This window comes from Meleagris gallopavo, chromosome 3 (assembly GCF_905368555.1).
Source record: "Meleagris gallopavo chromosome 3, MGAL_WU_HG_1.1, whole genome shotgun sequence".
NCBI lineage: Eukaryota > Metazoa > Chordata > Aves > Galliformes > Phasianidae > Meleagris > Meleagris gallopavo.
This window is the reverse complement of record NC_139406.1, coordinates 8,410,801-8,436,298: the sequence shown is the minus strand read 5'-3', so window position 1 is coordinate 8,436,298 and position 25,498 is coordinate 8,410,801. Positions and strand designations below refer to the sequence as shown.

At 47.9% G+C, this 25,498-nt stretch overlaps 1 protein-coding gene across 10 annotated transcripts in view; it reads left to right on the top strand.

The window, feature by feature from the left end:
- ATXN1 (ataxin 1) overlaps positions 1-25,498 on the top strand; it is a 204,613-nt gene that overhangs the window by 167,129 nt on the left and 11,986 nt on the right. For 9 of the 10 annotated variants that reach the window (XM_085220170.1, XM_085220164.1, XM_085220166.1 and 6 more), the window contains one exon: positions 20,805-22,830. In XM_085220170.1, the coding sequence (XP_085076296.1) occupies positions 20,965-22,830 (1,866 nt within the window). In that variant the 5' untranslated portion in view covers positions 20,805-20,964. Of the gene's footprint in view, positions 1-12,506; positions 12,635-20,804; positions 22,831-25,498 lie in introns of those variants that run through there. The other variant, XM_010708327.4, reaches the window with a different exon arrangement.

The following is a 25,498-nucleotide window of genomic DNA, read 5'->3' as shown; positions in this document are numbered from 1 at the left end:
GAGGAGAGGCAGACCCCCACCTCACCACAACCTCCTTTCAGGTAGTTGTGGAGAGCAATAAGGTCTCCCCTGAGCCTCCTCTTCTCCAGACTGAACAATCTCAGCTCCCTCAGCTGCTCCCCATAAACCTTGTGCTCCAGACCCCTCGCAGCTTCATTGCCCTTTTGTGGACACTCTCCAGGGTCTCAATGTCTTTTTGTAGAGAGGGGGCCCAAAACTGAATGCAGTTCTTAAGGTGCAGCCTCACCAGAGCTGAGTAAGAGGGATGAGTACAGAGTGCTGGTTACACTATTTCTGATATAAGCCAGGATACCGTTGGCCTTCTTGGCCACCTGGGCACACTGCTGGTTCATATTTAGCCAAGCATCAATCAGTGGGCCCCCATGTCCATTTCCTCCACACAATCTTCAAGCCACTCTGTCCCTTGCCTCTAGTGTTGCCTGGGATTGTGGCCAAAATGCAGGACACAGAACTTGATCTTGTTAAGGTTTATTCCGTTGGCCTCAGCCCAGCCATCCAGCCTGTTCAGATCTCTCTGTAGGGCCTTCCTACCCTGAGGCAGATCAGCACTTCCTCCCAAGTTGGTGTAATCTGCAAACTTAGTGAGGGTGCACTCGATGCCTTTTTCCTGGTCATCAATAAAGATATCAAACAGGACAGGCCCTGATACCAATGCCTAGGGAACAGCACTTGTGACCGGTCAGTAGCTGAATTTAGTTCCGTTCACCACCACTCTCTGGGCCCAGCCCTCCAGCCAGTTTTTTACCCAGCAATGTGTGAAAGTGTACCTGTTCAAGCCATGGGCTGCCAGCTTCTCCAGGAGAGTACTGTGGGAGGCAGTGCTAAAGTGTTTGCTGAAGTCTAGGTAGACTACATCAACAGCCTTTCCATCATTCCTAGGCACTGTAGAAGGAGATCCAGTCGGTCAAGCTTTCATGAGCCCATGCTGGTTGAGCTTTGTCCTCATTCAAGATGATCTGTTCCATGGTCAGGCTGACAGGCCTGTAGTTCCTCAGATTCTCCTTATGACCCTTCTTGTAGACAAGTGACATTGACAAGCCTTCAGTCCTCTGGGACCTCTCTGGATTGCTAATAGATGGTGGAAAGCAGCTTGGCACTCACCTCTGTCAGCTCCCTCAGCTCTCTTGGGTGGTTCCCATCTGTCCCCATGGACTTGTGACAGTTTCTCAGTTTCCACCTGAATCATGGGGGCTTTATTCTGCTCCCTATCTCGAACTTCCAGGTCAAGAGGTAGAGTAACCTAAAGATAACTGGTCTGACTTTTAAGAACAGGAATAAAGAAGGCATTGAGAACCTCAGCCTTTTCCTTATCCTCTGTGGTCATGTTCCCTGCTGCATTCAGTAAAGGATGGCGGTTCTCCTTAGCCCTCCTCTTACTGTTTATTTGTAGAAAAGGTTTTTGTTCTCCCTTACTACAGTGGTCAGTTGAGTTCAAGCTTGATTTTTGCCTTTCTGATTTTCTCCCTGCATATCCTAACAACTTCTTTGCATTCTCCCTGAGTTGCCCATCCCTTTTTCCACAGGAGATAGACTCTCTTTTTCTCCTGGAGCCTCAGAAAAAGTTTCCTGTTCATCCATGCTGGTCTTCTTCCCCTCTGGCTCATCTTGCGGCACACGGGAACAGCCTTCTCCTGTATCTCTGAGACTTCATTCTTGAGGAGCATCCAGCCTTCCTGGGCTCCAGCTCTAATGATTCCTTCCATGGTGAGAAGAGCAGTTGTGTGGCGGCATTAAGATAAATTCCACATTGTGTTGAAGCTACTTTCTGAGGAAAGCGGTGGATTGACAGTCTTGAGCCATTTATATGAGATTTTTGCCTCCATGCCTTTGCTTCAGAGAGCTCTGCTCAGCACATGTGGAGCCCAGTGTCCCAGTTCAGCAAAGAGCTCACGCCTGCCCTGAAGCCAAGTATCTGCATGTTCTCAGTGATGCGACTTTAAGTAGGCTGGTTCCCTGTGGTTTCAAGTTAATAGCTTAAGTGGTTTCAAGTCCTGTGCTAGGTCAGGACCTAGGGAAACACCAGCTTTGATCTCTGCTTAAATGAATTGAAGTCACTTGGACAGCTCTAAATTGCACAAAGGTACCCAGTGACTGGATCTCTATTAAAAACATTGTGTTTGGATGTGGGCAAACGTCACTCTGATGGGGAAAAAAATCATTAGTAGAAAAGGAAAAAAATCTCAAAATTGAAAATTATTTTGTTTATACTGTAAGGACTGGTATTTACTTTTGCAGATTTGTTTATACAAGTTTTGAGGACAACTGGATTTTTATCATATGAATCTACTCAATTCCCAGCAAACTCCCCTACACAAATACATAGGACATTTCCTTAGAACTGTTCAAAAAAAAAAAAAAAAAAAAAGAACAGGGTGAGCAGTGTAATAGGTGACATGAGTGTGGAAAATTGAGTTTGCTTTTCTACCAAAGCAAAGCTGAAGTAGTTCTGAATCATGCATATACATAGAGCAAGTGCAACCAGTAGTAGGGAACAGGGATGTAAGCATGTTTTGAATGGTTTCAAAACTACGTGGAAATTACTGTCCCTTGTACAAGCCATTAGCACCTAAACTTTCCTCTTCCCACACTTGATTCCTACTTTTTTCTGTGATTTTTTAATATACCATATCCTGCACAGCCTTCTGTTGGACACTGGGTTTTCTTCTATTTCTTTATTCATAGAACCAACATAAAGAGCACCTTGAGCATAAGCTATAGAGCTGTAGATCATGTGCAGATCTGATACACTCTTCTGGTGATGAGCTGCCACACATTTCAGCCATGAAATTCAGTGATCAGGAGTAGAAAAATGCAGAGGTCAGATTAATTTTATTTTTCTGTTGCTTTTTGGCATTCATGGCTGCCTTGTTGCATTATTATTACTGCTTTTATAATTTTTGCCTCTCAGTGAGGGTTTGGAATTTGCCCACTGCCAGAAGCCTGATATGCCAGATGTGCTGTTGTGATAGGACTTATGAACATACCTAGAACGCGTTTGCTTTGCAAGCAATAGTTTGTGCTACTGGTTCCTAACTGCAAAAAGTATTTTACTATGTTTCTGCCATTGCTGGAATTCTGAATGCATCATCTCTACAGAATTATTTTGGAAAAAACATGGTGGTCAGCACTGTGTTGTCAAGGACACGTTTGAACATTAACCTATCGCAAGATCATTGTGATCTGAGAAGAAATATCTTCAGGAATCCAAATGCACTGTCAAAGTAAAATGAAGGTAGAGTTAGCAAGAAAAGATGGAAGAGGGATACTCTGCTTGCATTGTTTCTAAATGAGAGCTAAAGCTCTCCTAACTCAAGAGAGAAAGGGAGGCATAAGCAGAACTGGATTGGGGGTGGTTATGTGTGGTGAGGGAATCCCAGTAATGCCTGAGGCCCAAGGCAAGGCCAGCAAAGGACACCCATCATGTCACAGAGCAGTCGGGCTTCTGCAGCTCCCTCAGAGAGGTTGGGCGAGGCCAGAGGAGTTTTTAACACAAAATAAAATAAAGCAAAATAAATGGCTTTTTATCTGAAGAGACAGTTTTGAGGCAGCTTTAGGGTGTTCAGCCTCTTCAGGTGGGTGGAAGAAGGATGGCTTCTTTTTCTGTGTTAGTTAGGTAAGGAAATTTACAGTGGGAAATGTGTTAGGTCTGTAGAGGATACCTGTGATTTTAACCACAGTAGTTCACCATTCCAGTTAGAGTGGCACACACGTGGGGTCTGAGGAATGAGACTGTAGCCATGGTCTCTTAGTTAGCGTATCATAAAGGCAGGATTTTTACTTTACTGTCAGTTTCTCCAGGCTGGATGGAGAGCTGCAGTGCCTCTCTGTCCCTCTAGTGATCTGTGTGAGTTGTCAGCATGTCTAAAGCCGTGAAGAGAGGAATCAGAGAATCGCAGGATGTCTTGAGTTGGAAGGGTCCTTAAAGTCCATTTATTGCAAGCCCCTGCCATGGGCTCAACTAAATCAGATTGACAGTGGTCTCATCCAACCTAGCCTTGAATATCTCAAGGAATGGGGCATCCACAGCTTCTCTGGATGACCCGTAATGAGAAACAAGGAGCTGGAAGGATGCTGGGTATCAATATCTCCTGGAAGTGCAGTTGTTCTCATGATGGATGGATGGATGGTTAAGGAGCTAGCTCAGCATCCCTCTGCTGTAGTTAGGTCACTCTCTGCAGGCCCTGGGAAGGAAGACTCTCCCCAACACCTGGTTTCAGGTCAGGCTGGGATGTTGAAAGCATCAGAGTAACATTTACTCAGCAGGCAACAATAAAAATGGAAAAGAGTACGTTTAGGCTGGCCTGGACCTCTTCTAGCTTCCTGAGGCAGGAGTATGGTCCAAGCACCTGTACTGTGAGGTCCCCACATGCTTATCAGCATCCACCACTTGCAAGCAAAATTAGGAAATGTGAAACGATTCAGTTGCCCATAAGTAGTGTGTGTAAGGGTGTGATTTCGCTACCTCTCACTTCCTGCATCTCTCCCACTCTGGCTGCAACAGCCATCCCTGCTGGTTTATCAGCTTTTCAGTGGAGATGCCCATTCTTCATTTTGTTCTGCAAAATGTCCAACGCCAGAAACAGAGCACGGTTAAAACAAAATACCCCTCACACCTCCCCAGCTCTTTCCCTCCCTGCCAGTCTGGCAGCAGTGAGGTGGGTGATGGCACAGTTGTCAGCACCAACAGCCAGTGGTGACACGAGCCCTAACACCAGCAGTGACACCAGCAGTGACAGCAGCTTCTCCTCACTGGCCTCCCTTCTGAAGGCAGCCCTGCATCCAGAGGGTGCCAGGGAAGGGAGTGCTTCAGTTTCATGGCGGATGGACCGCAGGGTTGTGAACAAAGATCATCAGCTCCATCTCACCAGCTGGTTCTCTCAGCAGTTTTCACAAGAAGTGTGAAGAGAACACATTTTATGGGAGATATTTATCATTACCCAGTACTACTTAAATATAGCTCGTGGAGCAGGTTAGAGCTTGTTAGGCTTTTATCTTCTCGAGTTGGAGGATGATGTATTAATCCATGACTGTTGCAGCCTCAAGTGAATTACAGAGAGTCATCCCCAGTGAGTAAAGATAAATGACATTTCGAAATTAACCCATTACGCAGTCTCTTCCAATAAAGTGCTTACTAAAATATTAAATTGGAAATGAAGATGCTTCAGGTTTCATTTGAAAGCCAGAAAGACACTTAGACGCACTTCCAGTAGTGTCTGTCTTCTTTTTCTCAGAGATTTCATCTCTGCTGAAAGGTTTGGGACTGACAGCCCCAGAGGACAAAATCTGTATTAATCTACTGAGCAGGCACAGTAGCTACAGCGAAGCTGCTCTGTCCTGCTAATGTCTGTGCTGCAGCCTCTGCTGGGAGCGGGTCAGTCCCAGGGGGTGCAGTGTTAGCTCAGACCGTGCAGCATCTAACCTCAACAAAAAAGAAGAGCTGTTCAGCTCATTATTAAGCTGCACCTGCATTGATTCAGCTGGCTTTAACCGTTTACTTAACAGTTATGAGGCATTGCAGGCCTTCCAAAAACTTTGTAAGTCTTCCAGATTCAGCTCAACCCACAGTGCACCTTTGAGTTCGGCATTGCTCAAATATTTTAAGAAGGAATACAGTAATGATGCTGAAATTCACATTCAGCTGTCAGTGGCTGAAAGGCTTGGCTGTGCTGGTGGTCTCCTGGCTTGTCTCTCCACACCAATGTAATAGGGTTGCACAGAGGGAAAACCAACCCTGTTCTTCCAAAGCAAGCCACTCTGTTTTTAAAATAGTGTAAGGTGCACCTGTGCAGGTTTCATAAAGTCAGTGCTGGTGAGGTTTGCTTTGAAACAGGTAGCCCTGTATAAATATCTTTGTTCCAGGCTAGAGTCTGCATGTGTGACAACAAGAAGCAAGAGACCAAGTTTCTTCAGCACTTCCCTCCTGCAGCACACCCTGCCGCTGTGGTGGTTTCTATTCTCTAATGAGCATGAGCCTGATGGAGTCAGCTCCCTTCAGAGCAGCTGCCCAGTAGTACTGACTTGCACTTCCAGCCTGGGCTGGCTTCAAACCAGCAACCCAGAGGGCAGAGCCTTTTCATCGCGTTATCTATCCTGAAGCCATCAAGGCCAGTGTCCCGTTTTCTTTTGTTTCTGCTCATTCAGAGTCTCTTTCAGCTCATCCCGGTTATGATTTTCCTGCAAGGCTCTCGATTACCTTCACACGGAGGGTGTTTGGAAGACCAGGTGTGGCCCCTCGAGGCTCGGTGTCACGCAGTGTGGCTTGGCGTGGTGGAGCTTCCAGTGAGAGAGAGGGCTTTGCAATCGGCTCAGAATGTCCTTTTGAATAAGTCTGGGAACAACAGACACGATAACATATCCAAATAACTTTGGGACTTGAAGTTCCTCAATGTTGTAGAGGTGTTATGGAAGCAAAACTAGGCCTACTTTTATGGAAATCGTTTTAGAAGGAAAGATTCTGAAAGTTTGACTCTTTTTGTCAGTGCATTGTTAGTGTGCTACTACCGTGGTTGGGTTTATTAATAAAGTCCTCATATACAGAAGGCCTGATGTTGTTCCCATTGCAGTAAGTGACTCTGAGCATGTGGAAAAGAGCAAGACTTCAGGTAGTCACTCTTAAAAAGTGTTTTAATAGTTTTATTATCTGAACAGAATCATCCTATTGGTGGCAACTGCTCTGCATCCAGTGGCCATGTTCTGCCAGTAGGGAACGAAGAGGAAAGGCTGCCTTAGTTTAGCTCTTCTTCAAAGATTATATTTATATGCCATTAAATCCAAAACAAATGGCATTTCGCATGCGTATTTAACACTGTTTGATCACTGTTTGAGATCAGCAGTTGCATTTTTTCATGTTTGTCCTCACCTGCACATGAAGTGAGGACTCTTTGCAATGAATGTGAACTGAATGAGCCACCCTTCCTGCACAAATGTAAGAAAACCCTGTCAGCCCTCTTTCATCACATGGTTACGTGGTTAAAATGAGAGTAATGCAAAAAAAGTCAGCCTCAAGAATGTGTTGAAGGTGGGAATTAAGGCCCAGATGCACCCACCAACCTTCTCACTGTGTTTTCCATAGGCTTAAAGTTGGTGGCAAGAGGAGTGGGCACAAAACCAAGCAAAACTTTTTTATAGGCATTGACACAATGAATGCTTCATAGCAGTTGTAGATGTTTTTATTGACAGACTGCGCTGGTGCAGTTCTGCTGTTTGGGCAGAAGTGAGAGGGATGTTACCCACAGTGCTTTTTCAATTTTAGTAATTTTCTCCCAGAGTCAGAAGTGTGTACGTGCAGTCTCCGTTCTGACTCAGCCTCGTGTTGGTAGTGAGAGTGGCATTTTAACTGATAGCAAAGCAAGGACAGAAACTAACTTTAAAGACCAAGCAAGAATGACAGAAATCACAAAATGAGGAGAGTAAAGAAGGCAAATGCTAAAACAGTAGTTCAGAAAAGAACAAACAGAGTGTGGGGGGAAACAATTTTAGACCAGAACCATAGAGCAAGTACTTGTCCACAGACTGAAAATGAGGAAAGCTGCCATTCCTTGTCAGACCAGCCAGATTTTGAGTCGAAGCTGCTGAGCGACAGTTTTGCTTTAGCCTGGTCCCATGTCTTTTAATTAACCAGGGTTGTCAACCACATCTCGGAGATTTTGATGTGAGTGGGTGCTTGTCTCTGCTGATTTGCTCGATGCTTTGCATGCAGAAAGCAGCAGCTGCAGCTGGTGATTGCAGGACTGATTTGTCTGCAACTTGCACTGGAAAACTATGTGCAAGAGGCACCTAGGCTGATGGAAGCATTCAGACTGTGCAGTAGGTGGTACCAAACGTTCCCTTGGTTTTCTGTTAGCTCACAGTTTATCTGTGACATGTGTAGGGCTTTGATGGATGCAGGCAGTGCAGCTACCATTACATGCAGGTGCTCCCTGCGGATATGCTGCAGCTCGTGGTGCTCTCCCTTGCTCCTGTGAGGCTCTCGTGTGCCATACACTTCAGATAGTGGATGCTGAGGAACTCAGCAGAAGTCTTGGGCAGAGGTGTGACCTAAGTGGCACAGCTGAGGCACTACCAACGTTACCTCCACATTTGCAGCTCCTCACTGGAGCAGTTTCAGTGCAATTGTGCTGACTGGCAGACACAAAGCACAAAGCACAGCTGTCAAATTCACCTGTTAAAATCTGTCACTTTGGAGAGTCTTCAGCATTTTCATTGAAGAGGTGCAATGAGCGTGTTCCCACCCTTGCCAGCAGTCTGCTAGTGAGCTGAGGTTGTCCTAAGGCCAGTCTTTGTTAGAAGGTTTTGCTGATAAAGCTGTAGTAGTGCAGTCCAAGTGTAAAGCTTTATGAATGCAGCTTGGACTGACAGAAGATCTCTTTAACCCATTTCTCCAAACACCAAAAGCAGTGTCTGTACAGGAGACGTGTCCCTCCTCCCTCCTGAATGGGATGGGCCAGTAGGTATGGGTTCTGCTGAGATGCTGCAGCCCCTTCAGCCCCATTTCATCAGACAGCAATCCCTTCTCTCTCTTTCTCCTTTTCCCTCACATTAAATTGGCACAGTAGCTGTCATCTCAACCCAGCTGTGCATCAGAAGAGATACTGTGCTGCTTCAGCAGCAATCTGAGCCGAAAGGAAAGATTTTGCAGGCAGTGTTTAACCCATGGGCAGTGAGTTGACAAGAAAGGTTCTTTTTCCACTTCGACTCCTGGGTTTTGCCAACTGGGAGCAAGGTTGTGAATTTTCATGTGCATGGATAATCAACGTGGCAGTGTTTCAAAATGCTTTGCAAGGTTTTGCCCCAGCTAGGAGAGGTTTAAATCTAATTAGAAATATAATTAGAAATCATCTCTTGCAGGAGTTATTTTTCATTTCTAAGAAAATGTAACTTCCATCTGTAAACACAAAACAGAAATAAAAAAAAAAGAGAATCTGTATGTATCTACCATAAGGAGTCTCCAAGTCAAAAACCACACATGAAAAAGAAACTAAACCAAACCAGATTAACAGATGTAAACTCATTGTGCATTGTACATTCAGAAGAAAAGATCAGAGGAGGCAGAGAGGGAATGGTAAACAAATAAAATGCTGAAGAATCCCTGAAAGTGTAAATAATGCCGGAAAAAAATCTTTTCACCATAGCAATGGCAGTGGCACATGATGTTCCTTCCCATCATGGGATGCATCCCATCTATCACTTTGCTTTCACTGCTGTCATTTATTTGTCAGAGCCACGGCGTGTCTGAGAGCAGGCTGGAAGTGCCACGATGTTCCCTGTTTATCCCCCTTGGAACAAGCCTCTCGGTGAGATAAGGCAGCTTTTGTAAGGGACTCCCCAGAGAGCTTTCTTCTCCCAGGAAATTCTCTGCAGTGGGTTCTACTCTGCAGTGGGAGGATCTGAGCCTATTTCAACTGTTTTCTTCTCCAGGAGAGCAGCGCTTAAGTGCTGATTTGAAGAGGAATGCACAAAGGTTTTAAGCACTCAGACCCCCAGCTGAATCTCATTCCCTTCCCCTTATTTTGTGAGAGTGCTTCTGAAAGGCCCTTAGCTGAGGCAGAAACCAAAATCCTGTCGTTAGTGAGGTATGCCTGGTTAGAGAACAGGTTTTTGTACTAAGTCTTGCCTTTGCCTCAGTCTGGGGGAGCACTTCAAAGCCCTATAGGAAGTAACTGCTAATACATATTGGCAAACTGCAGTCAGACGTGCCTGTCACTACAGAAAGGCTAAAGCACAACTGCAGAGTGCTGTGCAAAGAAGCTGTTCAAGCTTATAGGGAAGCCTTGTCAAAAGAGGATGCAAGGTCATCAGCAGGATTCATTGGTGTGGGTCCAAAGAGTGCCAGTAATATCTGGACCTGCACCATCATGTATTTGGCTGTGATTGGAGCTGTAGAGCAAGTCGTGCATGATGTGTATAATGTGATGTGATGAATTTAAAAGGTCAAGATCACACTTCACTAGCATCAGAAACGAAACTCTGTAAGGGTGAATTTTGTGTTGAGGAAGCTATGGAGTCCCTCTTTGTAGCTGAATCCAAGGATAATATGAGAGTTGCTCTGAAAGTAATGCCTCTTGTTTTATGATGTTCTCCCACTATGTCAGAGATGGATGTTGGTAGGATGTTAGTAGAGGTTGAACCTTCCCACCAAAATTCCATTACATGTTGTTGCTGTGCAACAGATGGCTGCAGTGGGGCAGTCTCAAAGAATGGTGTCTGACATGGAAGTGAGTATGGAGCAAAGGTGTGGGATACTCCATGTGGAAAAAATGGCACTCATTGACATCCTTTAATGCTAGCTGAACATTTATGGAGACCAAACAGCTGATGTGAACACGGTGAGGGAATGAGTGGTGTGTTGCAGCAGTGACAGCAGTGATGTGAAAGGCAGGCCACAATTGGGACAGTCGTGCAGATTTTTACGAGCATGGCATGCAGGCTCTTGTCAATCAGTGGCAAAATGCATAACTGATGGTGGTGACTGTGTTGAAAAATAGTATTTTATAGCTGAGAATTTGATCCATCAAATAGGGTTATGGTTATTGCGCGTTTTATATCTGTTATTTCCCTGGAAATAAATAGGAGGCATTACTTACAGAGCAACCTGCATAGATTCCAAAGGAACCCTGTACCTTCTGATTGCCTCTGCCGTGCTTTCTAGTTCAGACCAGTGGATGCAGCTAAAGCCAGCAGCTTTGAAGAAGAGGAGATCAACATTTCTGTTTCAGGCTGTGTTTATATAAATAGGCAGCTGCTTGAATGTGCTGAAGTGTGAGGAATGTCAGCAGAGAACAGTAGAAGTGAGTGGAAATCTCTGAGAAATACCACTGAATACATTGGGCCACAGTTTAGCATTTTTTATGGGCATCATTTGCATTTATACTGTCAACACAGTGTGGATGAATGGAGGTACACACACAATTTGAATTTTTTAGTGTGTGCTTGAGACTTGATTCTGTTTCTCCAGCAGAAAAAAAATGACTTTTTTTCCGTTGTTTCGGGGATTAGGTAAATCCCATGAGTGATGACAACAGACAGAACTGGGGCTTGCAAAGATACGGAAGGGAAAATATACTTGACACTTGTGAGAAGTGAACTCTGAGCTGGCAGTGCAGTTAGACACGCAAGCCTCATTTCAGAATGCTGAGATATTGTCTTCTCATTCTCCTGCCTTGAATCATGAAACCCCACATTCTTCTAATGCTTCTTTCAGAGGCAGAAGTGAAATGATTCATATAAAGAGCCAGAATGCCTCAACCCACATCCTTTTTCTTTATCTAGATTGAACTAGAACCTCTACCAAACGTTGGATCATTTGGAATTTGTAGCATCTGTAGGCTGTTGTTCTTCTTTTACTGCCTTATGTACATGCGTCTGGTGACCTGCTTTAGAACTGACATAGCTGTTTCTGATGTTAGAAGTCACCGCTCACTGGATGCTCCCGAGTGTGATGGAGAGAACCAGAATGGAGCCATACTACGGTGTGGTGCCTTGGTTGAAGAAAAGGAAGACGCTGTTGGAAGAAGACTTGAGCAACCGAGTGGGTGGGAGGGAGAAAGCTAACATGAGTAGAGTGGGCAGAGGAGGAAAGAATTGCACTGTCTCTTGAATGAAGTAGTAATGTCAGGGAGGTGAAGTGGAAAGAACACGAGGAACCTCAAAGCTTTGGATCTTGTTTAGAGAACAATTAGAAATAGGGACAGTGGTAATGAAAGAGACAATGATTCTTGGATGACTTAAAGGCCCTTAGCTCAAGATTGAACTTCCAGAGAAGGAGTCCGACTTGAATGTAGACTGCACTGAGGTTTGGCCTATGTCCTGCGTGCTGTGGAAGGCAGAAGACCAGGGACTAGGAGAAAAAAATGTTTCACCTTTAGACACCTTTTCTTGTCTTTCTCTTTTAGAATTCTATTACAGTAAAGGCAACTGGAGTAATTCTTGTTTTCTGATTAGTACTTCTTATGTGCTGTTGTCTGGTACAGTCAAAGAAGCACTGTTCAGCAATATTTCACTGTTCATTGATGGGTGAGCTACAATACATAGAATGCTCTTTTAGCTCGTGTACCAGGTGTTGATGGCTGGTTCCCCAGATGCTAGTAGGTACTTATGTGCTCTTCAGTACATACACCTACAGAGAAATTCAGGAAGGATACAAGAGCTGGGTCCAGATTAATGGGTGTTGGTCTGGGGTCTTCAGCTTACGTTTTGCAGTGCATCTAAACTGCAGGCTTGTAGCTTGGCCGTATGTTAATCCAGATTCTTTGTGAGAGTGTCTGATTTGCTGTTTGTACCATGGACCATGGCCTTAGAACATGTGTTCTAAGTTGTGCTGAGTTTTTTGTCTAAAGAGAAATAACTTGGGCTTGCACCAGGGACTACAGTTTTTGTTATTGCCCATCTGTAAGTAGTACTTCAGCGTAGCTGCAGTGCTCTGTATCTCCACGTCACTGTTATGAACTTGCTCGCAGTAACCTGCCATCCTGTATTTTTTTGCACAGGGCAGAGTGAGATAAGGGGAGAGATGCTGACTGCTTTCACACTGTTGCTCAGCTTCCGCTATGGGAAATGTAACACCTCTCCCCTTTCCTTATTGCCCAGCCTGGCTCACTACGTGAAGCTCTTCACAGTAAGTCAGCTCTGACTCTTGAGGCCTGCTTTTTGGAATAGTCATAAAGCAGCTTTCTTGTAGCTTGCTGGAAAAAACAAATGCAGTGAAAGTCATTCTGATGACAGCTAGAGGGAAGAAATAATGTTCCTTGCAAACTTACATGTCAGGACTAAGGAGAGCAAGTGCAAGAGCTGAGCAAGGGAGGGGGTTCCTATCTGATGCTTGAATGCTAGAGGATGTAGAGTTTTATGTTTACAGATACAAGAGTAAAACAAATTTCCATTAGCAATTGCTCCTATCATCAAAAAGCTCCTCTTCTTTCTTTTTTTCTTTTCTTTTTTTTTCTTTGTGTGTTTCTTTTCTGCTTTGTTCCCTTCTGCTCGGATTAAGCTATGCAATATATGTAGTATGTGCAAATGAAAGGATAGGAACATTGCAGCAAAATTATTTTAGTCGATCCTGCCACAATTCCTATTTTTTTTCCCCTAAATAAACAAATTAATTAATTAGTCCATTGCTCTGGGGAATAACTGCTGCTTGCTGGCTGCACTCAGAGGGCTGCTCTCAATTCCACGTTCTCCAGAGCCTGCATTTGCCCCCACTGCAGCTTCCGAGCCCCCAGTGCTTTTTGGGAGGCTGTGGCAAAGGTACATGTTCACTCAGGCTCCGTGCAAAACCCATGCCCCCGCACAAAGGCTGACAAACGCCTAGCTCACCCTTTTTCTTCTCACCCCAGTGGCTGCTGTGAGCATGCTCCCTGTATACATGGCACTGGCTATTTGCCAGATTTAGTGTAATTTTTTTTTTTTTTGAATGGATGAGTGAATGAATGAATGAACACCTGATTAAGTTAATGAAGCTGAGCCAATGGTGGGAGGGAGTGACTTGGCTGCTGACTGCTCTAAGAGATCTGGCAGCGCATTAGACTTGTATAATGCTTTACAGCTCCACGCTGCGCTCCATATGAGCCACAGGAGAGGGCTGCAGTAATTACTGGGCTTTTTGATTGAAACCAGCTGCAGGTAGCTCATCATCCTTTTGTCCATTTTGCTGGTGTCAGGGGTAACTTGTCGCTGCACCTCGGATTCCGAGTGGCAGATGGGTCAGATGCTTTCACTGAGCAATTGCAGCAGTGAGTCTTTGTTGCTCAGCAGCTTTTACCCGAGGCCAATTCAGATGGCCAAGCTGTGATTCACAGACCTGCGTGTCCAATGGAGGAATTTTTTAGTTCCCGAGTTCAAGACTCCTACATAAATAACCTTTATGGGAGTTCTGTGATTTATTTTTCTTCCCTCCATTGGCTGGAAGAAGGGGAGAAAAAAGGTTTTCTTGTATCTGCTTTTTGTAAGAAAAGGCGTTTTTAAATCCTCCCAGTTCTTTTTGACTGCAGTTTAAAGCAAGTTCTCTCTGGCAGTCCTGGATGCTACATACCTTTGTTTCTCACGTACTTAAATTGAGAGCACTGGCACTGCTGTTAGCACACCGCCTTCGTTTGACAGCGTTCCCTGCTTGAGAGCAGTGCTGATTTGCATTTGTAGTTGGAATGTTTTTTCTTAATTGCGACTGGAGCCTGTGACTGCGTATCCTGCTATGTTGATGTAAACCCGCATTACTTCATTTTCTTTTAATGGTTTTCTGCATTGTCTTGTCAGATAGAGCAATGGGGGCCATCTCGGCCTCGCTGCGCTGGCCTCAGCCAAGTGCCACTGGTGATGAATTTGACTCCCTTTAGCCATTAGATCTGCTGCCTCTGCGTCTGTAGTGCAGGAGGGAAGCTCCTACAGGATGGGGAATAGCAAACTCGTCCTCTGGTGCTGTGGGCTGCTCATGTAGTGGGAAGGGAGCTGCAGACCAGTGGGTTTGGCTGCTTTTTCTTTCTTTTGTGTGGAAGCCAGCACACCTTCCTGTGTGCACTGAGGCATAGAATGTTCACATCTCCGGTGAGGGTCTGCGCAGGACTGGCGCAGGTGATGCTGTAGGGCATCCCCACACGGAACCAACTCTGAGTTAAAAAGAAAAATGAAGGAATTAGAGAAAGAAAGAACAAACGAATGGGAAGAGGGGAATGTTGAGGTCCCTTGCATCTTCTGTGGCACAGAGCAGGCACAGCTGTGCCTTGAGGCTAGGAGTGAGCTGCTGGCAATTTGGTTTTGACAGATGTAATGGTTGGTGAGGCTGATTTGGCAAGGCATCAAGTATTGGCTTGGGCCATGAGCGAGAGCTCGGATAGAATTGCTGACAGTTACAGCTTTGCTGAATGGAGCCTGAAAGAAGAGGAATCCATTTCAAGGGAAATTTAACATGAATTCATCTCTAACACCTTACAAATGGACTAATTGCAACTAATAGGCTAGCATGTGGAATCGAGCAGCAGAGCAGTGTGCAGGAAGGGCTCCCAGTGTAGGACACAAGCATGCAGCTGGTCTTCCCAGCCTGGCCCCACAGCCCTGCTCTTGCAGGATCCCCCTATCAGCCTGGCGTGGCAGCGTGTTCCTCCCCGGCAGCCCGTGTGCTTATCTGTACAATGGCAGCTCAGCCGGCTGCTGCCTGCTGGAGCTCCTGGCTGCAGCTTCAAAGGGGTGGAACGCCCCCAGGAGCCATCATTTTTTTGTGGGGATCACACTCATCTCTCCTGGAAACAAAGCCAGACCTTCTCTAAAGTCGTTTAGCCACGGGTGGGAAAGAGAGCTTGTAAAGGAGTGCTTTGAGACACACAGAACGAGACCTGTGCGACATATCTGCGGTGCAAATGTGTTCATGCAGGCATGACAGTTTCTGTCACAAGTTAAAACGAGTGGCAAGTAGGTGTTGCTACGCTTATAGTCACTCGTGAAATTTTCAATGGAAAATTGTGTAGGCAGCTCCCATTGTAGCTGGGACATTTTAGATAAAGGAAAAACATCAACAAAGTAATTTCTGTATTATGCTTGTTTATAAATGAGCTCTATTCACTCATTTAAGCTGCAGAAATGCCTGTGGGAGATTGGTGTAAGAGTCAAGGATTTTCTTGTGTAATATCAGCTGAGCCTGTCCTTCAGATCTGACATCCTGCAGCTGGTAGCAGTCAGTGCTGGGCAGGAAAATAAAGGTTACATCTTGCATCTGTCCAGGAGGGCTTTTACAGATCTCTAATGGTCTGCTTAAACGTGGCACTCTGGTGAAAGGTTGCGCTGCTGGAGCACGTGCCCATGTCATGTCAGACCATGGTTTGTGTTCTGCCCAAATTGAAACCCAGGACATAAGCAGCCCAACTACAAACTCAAGTCTTCCCCTTGTAGCTACAGAGATGTGCTTTTCCTTGGCTAACCGATGTGCACTTCTGCTGTACAGCTCCAGGAGGGCCGGCTGTGAAGTTGTACACACTTCCATGCTTGGCTCTGCCCTCCTGCACAGGTTACATCTTTCTCTTCCTCCCTCCCCAGCAGCACAGGGCTCTGGAGACTGGTGCTTCACCCTCAAAGAAACTGCTCTGTAACCAGCATTGTCAGCTCTTGCAGATTTGTCACTGGCCCCAAGATACCTGACACTGCCTTGCAAAACTCCAGTTCCTGATGTCAGATAATAAAGTGGGAAATTCCACTTTTATCTAAAATAATACATTTCTGGTCTTGTGGGTTGCAGTGAGAAGCTAGAGGCCTCGAGACTGAAGGGCCTCTCCCAACAGAAGGGCAAGCTAGAACTGTTTTGAAAAGGGCAAAAATCCCTCTACCTTTATCATGTTAAGAAATCTTCTGTTTCTGAGCCAGTACCACAAGTTTCAGGAGCATGAAGGGGCTCTGACTCATGGTTTATAAGTGCCAGGGTTGGGCTCCATAAGGCAGGGGATTTCTGTGCTCTCCAGTGACAGCCCTGCTGTGGGCCAGGTCATGGCATGGGGAGCAAACACAGCCTCGCTTCCAGTACCAGCCTGCCCATTTGGTCATACTTAGTACCAGGGTGCTGGCATCTGCAGCACATGCTGGAGGATGAGGGTTTGCCTCTGGTAGGCACTCCTTTGGAAGAAACGTGGAGTAAGGGATGCTGCAGTTGTGGCTAGGGCAGCTCAGGCCACCTGCTGCATCGTGCTGCATGTGAGTGGAAGCTGTCACGGAGCTGGGTGGAGGAGCCCAGTGATTGGATCATTGAGGTCACTATCAGTCACTCTTTGTATTGTCCAGAGGTTCTCTGAAGAGAAGAAAGATGCACAAAATAGCTGCTCGCTCTGCAGAAACCTGTAGCAATTTGCTGGGGTGGATTCCCAGAAGCATAATAAGAGGTAGCACTGCAGCGGACAATCTGTCTTGCAGATGCAGTGTTGATAAGGAATCCTTTGGTTTGGAGAGGGGAATTTCAAATTTTGTTAGAGGTTTTCATGTTCTTTATTAATGGCTGTCTCCAGTTGGTCCTTCTGGGAAGTCTGCCAGAGAGCCATGAAATCGGTGGGGTCAGATAAGGAACTTATATAGCTGTTGTTGACTGAGATGCGCATGGCAGGGCTAATGCAATCCTGAGAAGCTACAGCCAGAAATGTGCAGCTGCAGAGTGCTCTGCATCCCTTGCCTTGTAGCCTCTGTCAGTCCTGGAGGTCCCCAGCTCCTCAGAGTGCAGAGAAGGGGATGGAGTGCCTTCCTTTTCCTCTGACAATTGGTGATGCTGACATTGCCCACTCGTCATGTTGGAGTGGGGTGAGCGGGAGGCATGGGGCAGGAGCGTGAGCCTGCACTGCCATCCCCTGCAGAAGCACAGCAGGCACAGAGCCGTGTGCCGGGTGTCATTCAGGGGATGGGTGTTCGGGTGTATGCTGTGAGCATTTCATTGCTGGAGCCTTGCCAGGCAGGGTGGTGTTGCCTGATAGAGGGGAGACCCAGTGCTGTGTTGAATAAAGGTGATAAATAAATGTGGTCAGCTCTTCAGGTTGTAATCCAGTATCCTCTCATGGGTTTTAGATTCCTTAGATGAAATAAATAGAAAAATAGTGTTCTGGAAGGCGTAGTGAAGTTTGAAGTGCATTGCGGAGGCACGCTGGAGCTGTGCACGAGAAATGCACATCCTGAGCTCCAGCGAGCAATGCCTCCGGGACCAGAGTAAACCCAGATGGTGACTCCTCCAAGTGATTATTTTTCTGCCTTAAGCCTTTCCAGGAATTTGTGTGGGCAGGCTGCCAGCGGACAGGGACTGTCCAGACACTTTAGCAATGCTCCCTGTGTACGAGCTGCCAGAGATACCGAAGTCCAGCTGCTGTCCCTGATCTCTTTGTCCTCTTTACCTTCCAAGCCATAATTGCACATGCATGCACGCACACTCTTGTGTAGCACATACACAAAGCAGGAGCAAAAAATCTCCTGGTGCTAGCTGCTGTTTTGCATATCTTGCAAGTCATGATCGACAGCTCTGAAATTAGAGAGAAGGGAAATCTCCAGAGTCAGAAAAACAACTCGGATCCTCCAGAAAAGCACACAAATAATAAACTGTGTGTCACACCTCAGAAGGCAGTGTTCATTTTTCTGGGGCAGCCAGCTAGGAAGGATTTAACCATGCCCTGTACCTCTTGCCTTGGAGGCACTTGCTTGCAGAGCGCAGTCAGGCCTGTGTTATCTTTGCTGCTGCTGCTGCTGGAACTGGAATTATGCTGAAAACTTACCACTTCACTTTTAAGTCTTGGAGCAGAGATAGGCTGCTTTCTGCTGCACATGTGCATTTCTGCACATCCCATCGTGTGTCTGTTGGAGTTCAAAGTGGAACCATGAAGTAGTGGGGGGCTTGGAAAAGTGGGGCAGCCTTCACAGCTGCCTCCTCCTCTGCTTCCATTAGGCTTGCTCATTCCTCCTATGCTCTGCGGGAGATATGGGGTAGCCCTTTTGTCACCCGTGATGATGAAAAGAACCATATGAAAGACTCACAAAAGAAAAAATGGAAGAATTAGCTCATGGTATTCTTGAAGAACATCAGCATTGGCTTTGGGGACTACCCAGAACTCATTGGTTCAATCCTATTCATCAGAAAAAAACCTTTGCTTCGGCTCCCACAAAGCAAAGCTTCCCCCAGGGGTCACACAGCTCTGTACTAGCAGTTTTGATGTGGAGAAATCTGAATCCATGTGCCTCCACCTGTTGGAACGACTGGTGTGGGGCTGGCTGGCTCATCCACTGCCACCAAAGGAGCTGGCCATGCTCAGCCCCACGCTCAGGCTCCCTTTCAGCTGCCCAACCGTGAACCGCTGACTGATCCTCCAGCCTGAGCGCCCCAGGCAGGAGGCTACAGTGAGCTAAACTTAACTAAGGATGACTGCGCAAATGTGAGCTCGGCGATTTTATTTTTAGTCGGACATAAAAATAAAAATCCGTAAGTCATGTGTAAGATAATAATTTTAGCTGTTGCCAAGACACAGCAATTGCGAGGAGGAGGGGAAGGCCCGTGCTGGTGGCGAGGCCTGCTCCCGGCTGCCCATGCCCGGTGGGTCAAGGCAGACCAGATCTGAGCGGCCGTGCTCTGGCAATCACTGGCTCTTGCTCTCAGGAGGCTGCCCCAAGTTCAAGTAAACTTCCTTCTGTCCTCCCTCTGTCCAAATGCAGAGAATCTGCCCCAAAATGTAGGTTCTTTCGGCAGCCTGGTCCCAAACCTACAGCTCATGTTTCTCTGGTTTCTCAACTTGAGGTTCAATTCAGCGCAGATCTCTGGCACCTGTGGAGTGGGTGAAGGCAAAACCACAGACTGTTTTTGTAGGGTCTGTGTGGCTATTGCTCTTAGCTCTGTTTTTAACATACGGAAAAAACAACTTGAGACAAATTGTATCAAACCATTGGATGCTTCGGGCTTCTGATGAATTATGGCAGGTTGGAGAACCACAGTTGTAAAGAATGCTCTTAAAGATAAGTTTCACTTTAACCTGGTATGTCTTCAAAGCACTGTGTGCACTTAGAGACATCAGGCTTGTTGTTCATTAGGAGTGAGGCAGTAGGAATGGAAATCCCCCAAAGGAATATTAATAGCCATAAGATATTTATCATTTCTGTTGCTCAGCATTCACTTTTAAGTGGCTTATATCCTATTTCCATCTTCTTTCTCCCTTTTTCTTTCACATAATGCACACTTTTCTTGCAAGAATGCCTATCATGTGTAAGCACCCGTGCTCGCAGCTCCTTCAGGGCAGCCAGAAGCACATCTAGAAAGCCAGAGACTGGACAGTGGCTGGGAACTGTCCCTTTCCCTATAGTGTGTTGCTGCTGTCAGGCAGGTAGGGGAGGGCTGTCAGGTTTTCTTTCAAAGTGTGACATAATTCAGTTATGATGTTTTCCCTACAATATAGAGTGAGGACCTGACTTTGCCCTTGTTGATTTTGGATGGGTGGATGTGATGCAGAGCAGATAGGTGGTTTTGCTCCAACCCCTACAATATCCTGAGCTTTTACCACTGTGGGGGCTCTCAGTTAGGATCAGGAAGACCTGGATGTGCTTTCCCAAATGAGGCATGTCTGGGGCCAAGTTTGTAGAGTCATAGAATCACAGAATGGCTTGGGTTGGAAGGGACCTTAAAGATCATCTAGTTCCAAAGTTCCAAGTTCCTTTATCATGGGGAGGGCTGCCACCCATCAGATCAGGCTGCCCAGGGCCTCAAACACCTCAGGGAATGGAGTTTGCTCAGCTTTACCTTCTCCTTCCTGGAGTGCCTTCGAGCTCCAGGTCCAGCAGCCTCCTTGGTCCAGCAGCAGTGCTTGCATTTGAGGGCTCCTCAGTAGCTCACCTTCCCTCCACTCCATTACAGCTGCCAGCTAATCTGCTATGCAAATATTGTGCAGGAGGTACACCAGGTTCCCAGGCATTTTAGGACATGGTGTGTGAATGCAGTGCTGTTGTTGCAGGGAAAGGAAAAAATGGAAGGGTGATCCTTGAAGGTACAGTGGGAAGGAAGTGAGCCTCTGAGTCACTGGGAGATATATCTGACACCTTATGGTGTCAGAGAGTTTCCAACCTGCCTGGAGTTATAATTGTTTTCAGAATGTGCTAACAGATGTGCCCAGAATCTTAGCTGCTGTTTTACAGCACAGCTATTCTCTGCTCCTTGAGATGAGAGCAACAATGACCAGCTGCATTGGCATTCCACCTTTTTTCTCACTTTCTTAAGTGCTGGTTTGAGGTGTCAGGTTTTTTGTCCCCATTCCCCGGTGCTGACATTGTGATTTCGCCCTCCCTCATCCATCCTCTCGTTGCAGAATCCAGAGGAGCCGTTGGAGAATCGTGCTCACGGGGAGATGATTCCTCATGAAGTCACTGGATCCCTTGCAGAAATCAAATGTGACTTTCCATTTATCAGACTGAAATCAGAGCCAGCCAGACAGTGAAGCAAGCACAGTGGAGGGGGGACGGCGAAAGATGAAATCCAACCAAGAGCGGAGCAATGAATGCCTGCCGCCCAAGAAGCGAGAGATCCCCGCCACCAGCCTGCCTTCGGAGGTGAAGCCGGTCCTGCCGAATGACAACCACCGCACGGACAACCTAGCATGGCTCCCCGGCAGTCAGAGCAGCCTAGGGGGCAGGCACAGGCCCGGGGGAACGTCGGCGGAGGTGGGCTTGCAGCAGGGCCTGCACAAGCCACCGCCGGCAGGGCTGGACTATTCCCCACCGAGCGCGCCCAGGTCGGTGCCGGCCCCCACCACGCTCCCCACCGTGTACTCGTCCGCACTCTCCCAGTCCGGGACCCCCGTCTCCCCTGTGCAGTACACGCACCTGCAGCACACGTTCCAGTTCGTTGGGCCCCAGTACAGCGGACCATATGCCGGGTTCATCCCCTCGCAGCTGATCTCTCCGACCGCCAATTCGGCAACCGGCGCCGTGGCGGCGGCCACAGCTGTCGCGACCACTCCATCCCAGCGCTCCCAGCTGGAGGCTTATTCCACGTTGCTGGCCAGCATGAGCGGCTTAAGCCAGCAGGGGCACAAAGTCGAGCCGCACCTGGTTAGGACGCCCGGGCTGATAGCTGCAGGGTCTCCTCCACCCGCCCAGCAGAACCAGTACGTCCACATCTCCAGCTCTCCCCAGAGCGCGGTCAGAAACATCTCTCCTCCAACCATCCCGGTCCCCCTGCACCCTCACCAGACGGTGATCCCCCACACACTCACCCTTGGCCCCTCCTCCCAGGTTGTGGTGCAGTACAGTGATGCCTCGCACTTTGTCACAAGGGATGCCCCCAAGAAGCCCGAGAGCGGCCGGCTGCAGGCCATGCAGGCCAAGGAGGTGCTGAACGGAGAGATAGAGAAGAGCCGGAGGTACGGCATTTCGCCCTCCGCCGACATGGGTCTGGTCAAAGCAGGCAATAAACCAGCTCCCCACCATTACGAGACCAGGCACGTGGTGGTGCACTCGGGCCCTGCCGACTATGGTGCCCGGGAGTCCTCAGGGGTCCGAGCCTCCGTCATGGTGGTCCCCAACAGCAGCACGCCAACCGCGGACTTGGAGGTGCAGCAGGCCACCAACCGAGAGAACTCTCCCTCAGCCCTCAACGACAAGGGAAGCTTGCACTTAGGAAAGCCAACCCACCGTTCCTATGCTTTGTCCCCGCAGCAGGCCCTGGGCCACGAGGGGGTGAAGGCCGTGGCCACGCTGTCCCCCCACACCGTCATCCAGACGACCCACAGCGCGTCCGAGCAGCTCCCAGTGGGGCTGCCGGCCACAGCCTTCTACGCTGGGACCCAGCCGCCGGTGATCGGCTACCTGAGCAGCCAGCAGCAAGCGCTGGGGTATCCCGGGGGGCTGCCCCAGCACCTGGTGATCCCCGGCACGCAGCCCCTGCTCATACCGGTCGGCAGCGCCGACGTCGAGCCGTCGGGCGTCGCGCCGGCCATTGTCACCTCGTCTCCCCAGTTCGCAGCAGTGCCTCACACGTTTGTCACCACCGCTGTCCCCAAGAGCGAGGCTTTCAGCGCCGAGCCCCACACCACCCAGCCCGCCTACCAGGCCACCATGGTGCAGGCGCAGATCCACCTCCCCGTGGTGCAGTCCATCGCATCCCCCGCTGCGGCCCCCCCCACGCTGCCCCCCTACTTCATGAAGGGGTCAATCATCCAGCTGGCCAACGGGGAGCTGAAGAAAGTAGAGGACTTAAAAACAGAAGACTTCATACAGAGTGCGGAAATTAGCAATGACCTGAAAATAGACTCCAGCACTGTGGAGAGGATCGAAGAGAGCCATAACCCAGGCATTGCTGTGATACAGTTTGCGGTTGGAGAGCATCGAGCACAGGTAACAGCGACATGGGGCAGGGAGTTGGGGGAGTAATAGGGGTACCTCAGTGTGCCCCACCTGCTTCAGATCTGCCCAGGGTAGTTTTTCACCCTTCACACCCCTCTGCAAGGCTGACTCTGGCCCCAAAACCACCTGTCTCACAGTGCCGGTAAAGCAATCAGGGTCACACTGATGACAGGTGTAGCTTCCTGGATATAAAATGAGACATCTATGACTTTCTGGGGGACCAGTCTGCCCTCCTGTCTTACACCTCGGTTAAAATGCTATGGGATTACTCTCAGTGCCCTCATCAGTCCAGTACTCCATCAGTACTCAAGGCAGTATCACCCGAGGCCCCAGCCTGTCTGCACCCAGCACGGCTGAAACACACAGTGAGGAAAAAAACCTGTCCTGACATCATGAAAAACCAGTCTGAGATTAGGGGCAAACCAGACACTGGGCAGCAAAGAGATTTGCCAAAGTACAGTCATGCAGTGTGTCACTGTCAGAGCCAAGGCATATGGGTGGGTCCACTGCCACCCATGGGCCTACCCAAAGGTCTTCATTGCCTGGTCAGGATTTGGTATAAATCCTGATGTATTTTATAGCTCAAGAGCCTGTAGGAGAAATTACATGATCTTCGTGGCTTTTTATTAAAGTACAAAATAAGTTCAGCAATATGAGAGGCTGTTTTGCATTCTCAGAGGTGATTTTGACCATCCACTCCAGAAAGCTCGGGCTAGATTCAGCACAAATCCTAGCCTTGAGCAATAGGTAGGGCACAAGGCTGTGAATTTCCATGGCTCAGAGACAGCTTGGAGCTGTCTGGGAACACATCCACTCACACACGTAAGTTACTGAAACATTACAGAGTTCTACCAAGGCTTCAGCTGCAGATGGTTTAAACACTGCACAGCTCACATAAACTATGTGTTCAAGGGAAGTTTGGAAAGAAAAACCATTGAGGTGGCCGGGCAGGCTGTGCTTCTGAACTTTGTATCTCACTGGTTTCCAGGATAGGAAAAATCCTGTAACTTTCCAAAGTAACTCTTACATTAAGATGGTAACTGATCATAAAGCAGTATCTTAATACTGTTCGTTTTCTGAGTAATTGAGATGCTGTTCTATTGAGGCTGGGGCAGATTAGATGTAAGGGATAGTATGATCCCTAGAGATGCTCATTTAAAGTAACTTTGTTTCAAGTGTTTTGGGTTTGGTTTGGAACACAAGTGCTACGACGGGCAGCACCCTGATGCTACATCCTCAGAGATGGATGCCCAGAGGGAGAGAGGTAGAGGGGAACTGGAAGGGGATGTAGGAAAGCACCTGTGACTGACAGTTTGGAGTATGTAAAGCAAAGAGATCTGGTACTGAGGATTAAAGCACGCACACAGAATTCTTACAGTCGAATCACAGAACAGCCTGAGTTGGAAGGGACTCACAACGATCATCGAGTCCAACTCCAAGTCGGTGTCCTATCCTTCCCAAAATACACAGATGATAGGGGAACCACTGCATGTCACACAGCCATGTATGATGTCAGTTGTGCAGATTCCCCATGTATTTTGTCTGTAGATGTGTGTGCATCACCCACTGGACTGATAGAAAGATCAGCTTAGGGCCTTGGATGCCTTCAGGATAAGGACTGATTGTTTTTCACCTCCGAGCCATATTGTGGTTCTCTCAGAGCTGCATACCACAGGCCCCATCAGTAGGAGCCTGTCCTTGGATCAGAACCAGTTCCTATGATTTGCCCCGGTGCCTTGAGTCGTGAGATTTCAGAAGCGGCGGTCTCTCCTCCGCAGTGGTCACCTCGCTCTCATTTCTCTCTCTGCAGCAGAGCCTGGTCTCTGCGCCGGCAGGTAGTGTTGTGTGTGTTGGGCTGGTGGGTGTGCTGGCACAGTGCAGTCCTTTGCAGAGGGCGGACTGCCATCCTCTGGCAGAATGCATGCTGGGTCTGAGGCTGCACAGACGCGCGCGCCGGGCTCATCCAGCAAAGTGTCACCTTATCCAGAAGCCTATCAGAAGCAGGCTGACATCATCGCAGCCGAAATACTCCCCAGCAGTGTTTCCCACGGGGGATGCTTCCAGAACCGAAGCGAGGGAGAGTCACGCAGAGATATCATTAGCGTGAGGGTTTAATTTCGGTTTCCTGCAAATCCCAGGGTTTGGGTCCCTTCCCAGATCAGCTGTGTCCCCGCACACAGGGACAGCCGTGCAGGTTTTCCCATGCCTGGCTGGAGAGAGGGAAGTGTTTCTACGTGTGTGACCTTGCCCTCAACCTAGCGTGGCAGTAGGAAGGCATTTAGCCCTATTAGCAGGCATGTGGCACTCACTACACGTTAGAAAAGTGCTCGTGTGAGGAGGGCTTAGTCTTCTTCCCATTGAAAGAAGGCTGTTCAGTTTGTCTGCTCAGGGCAGTGGCTTTGTGGTGCTGCTGCACGGCTCCGTGTTGATTCCCAAGTGCAGTGAGAATGCAGTGCATGCGTAGTTCAGCTTCCCGATGTACTTTATTAAACTCAGTTTCTCTTGCAGATATACTTCTGTAAAGAGGGACCTTTTAGAATGGCGTTATCAGGGGGACGTGAGTTGTAACGACTAAGTGCCGTACAAAAATAGCGTTGTTACCATTAGCTTCCGTTCACTTAAATACTCCTCCCAGCCATCTCTGGGAAGCCATCAGAAT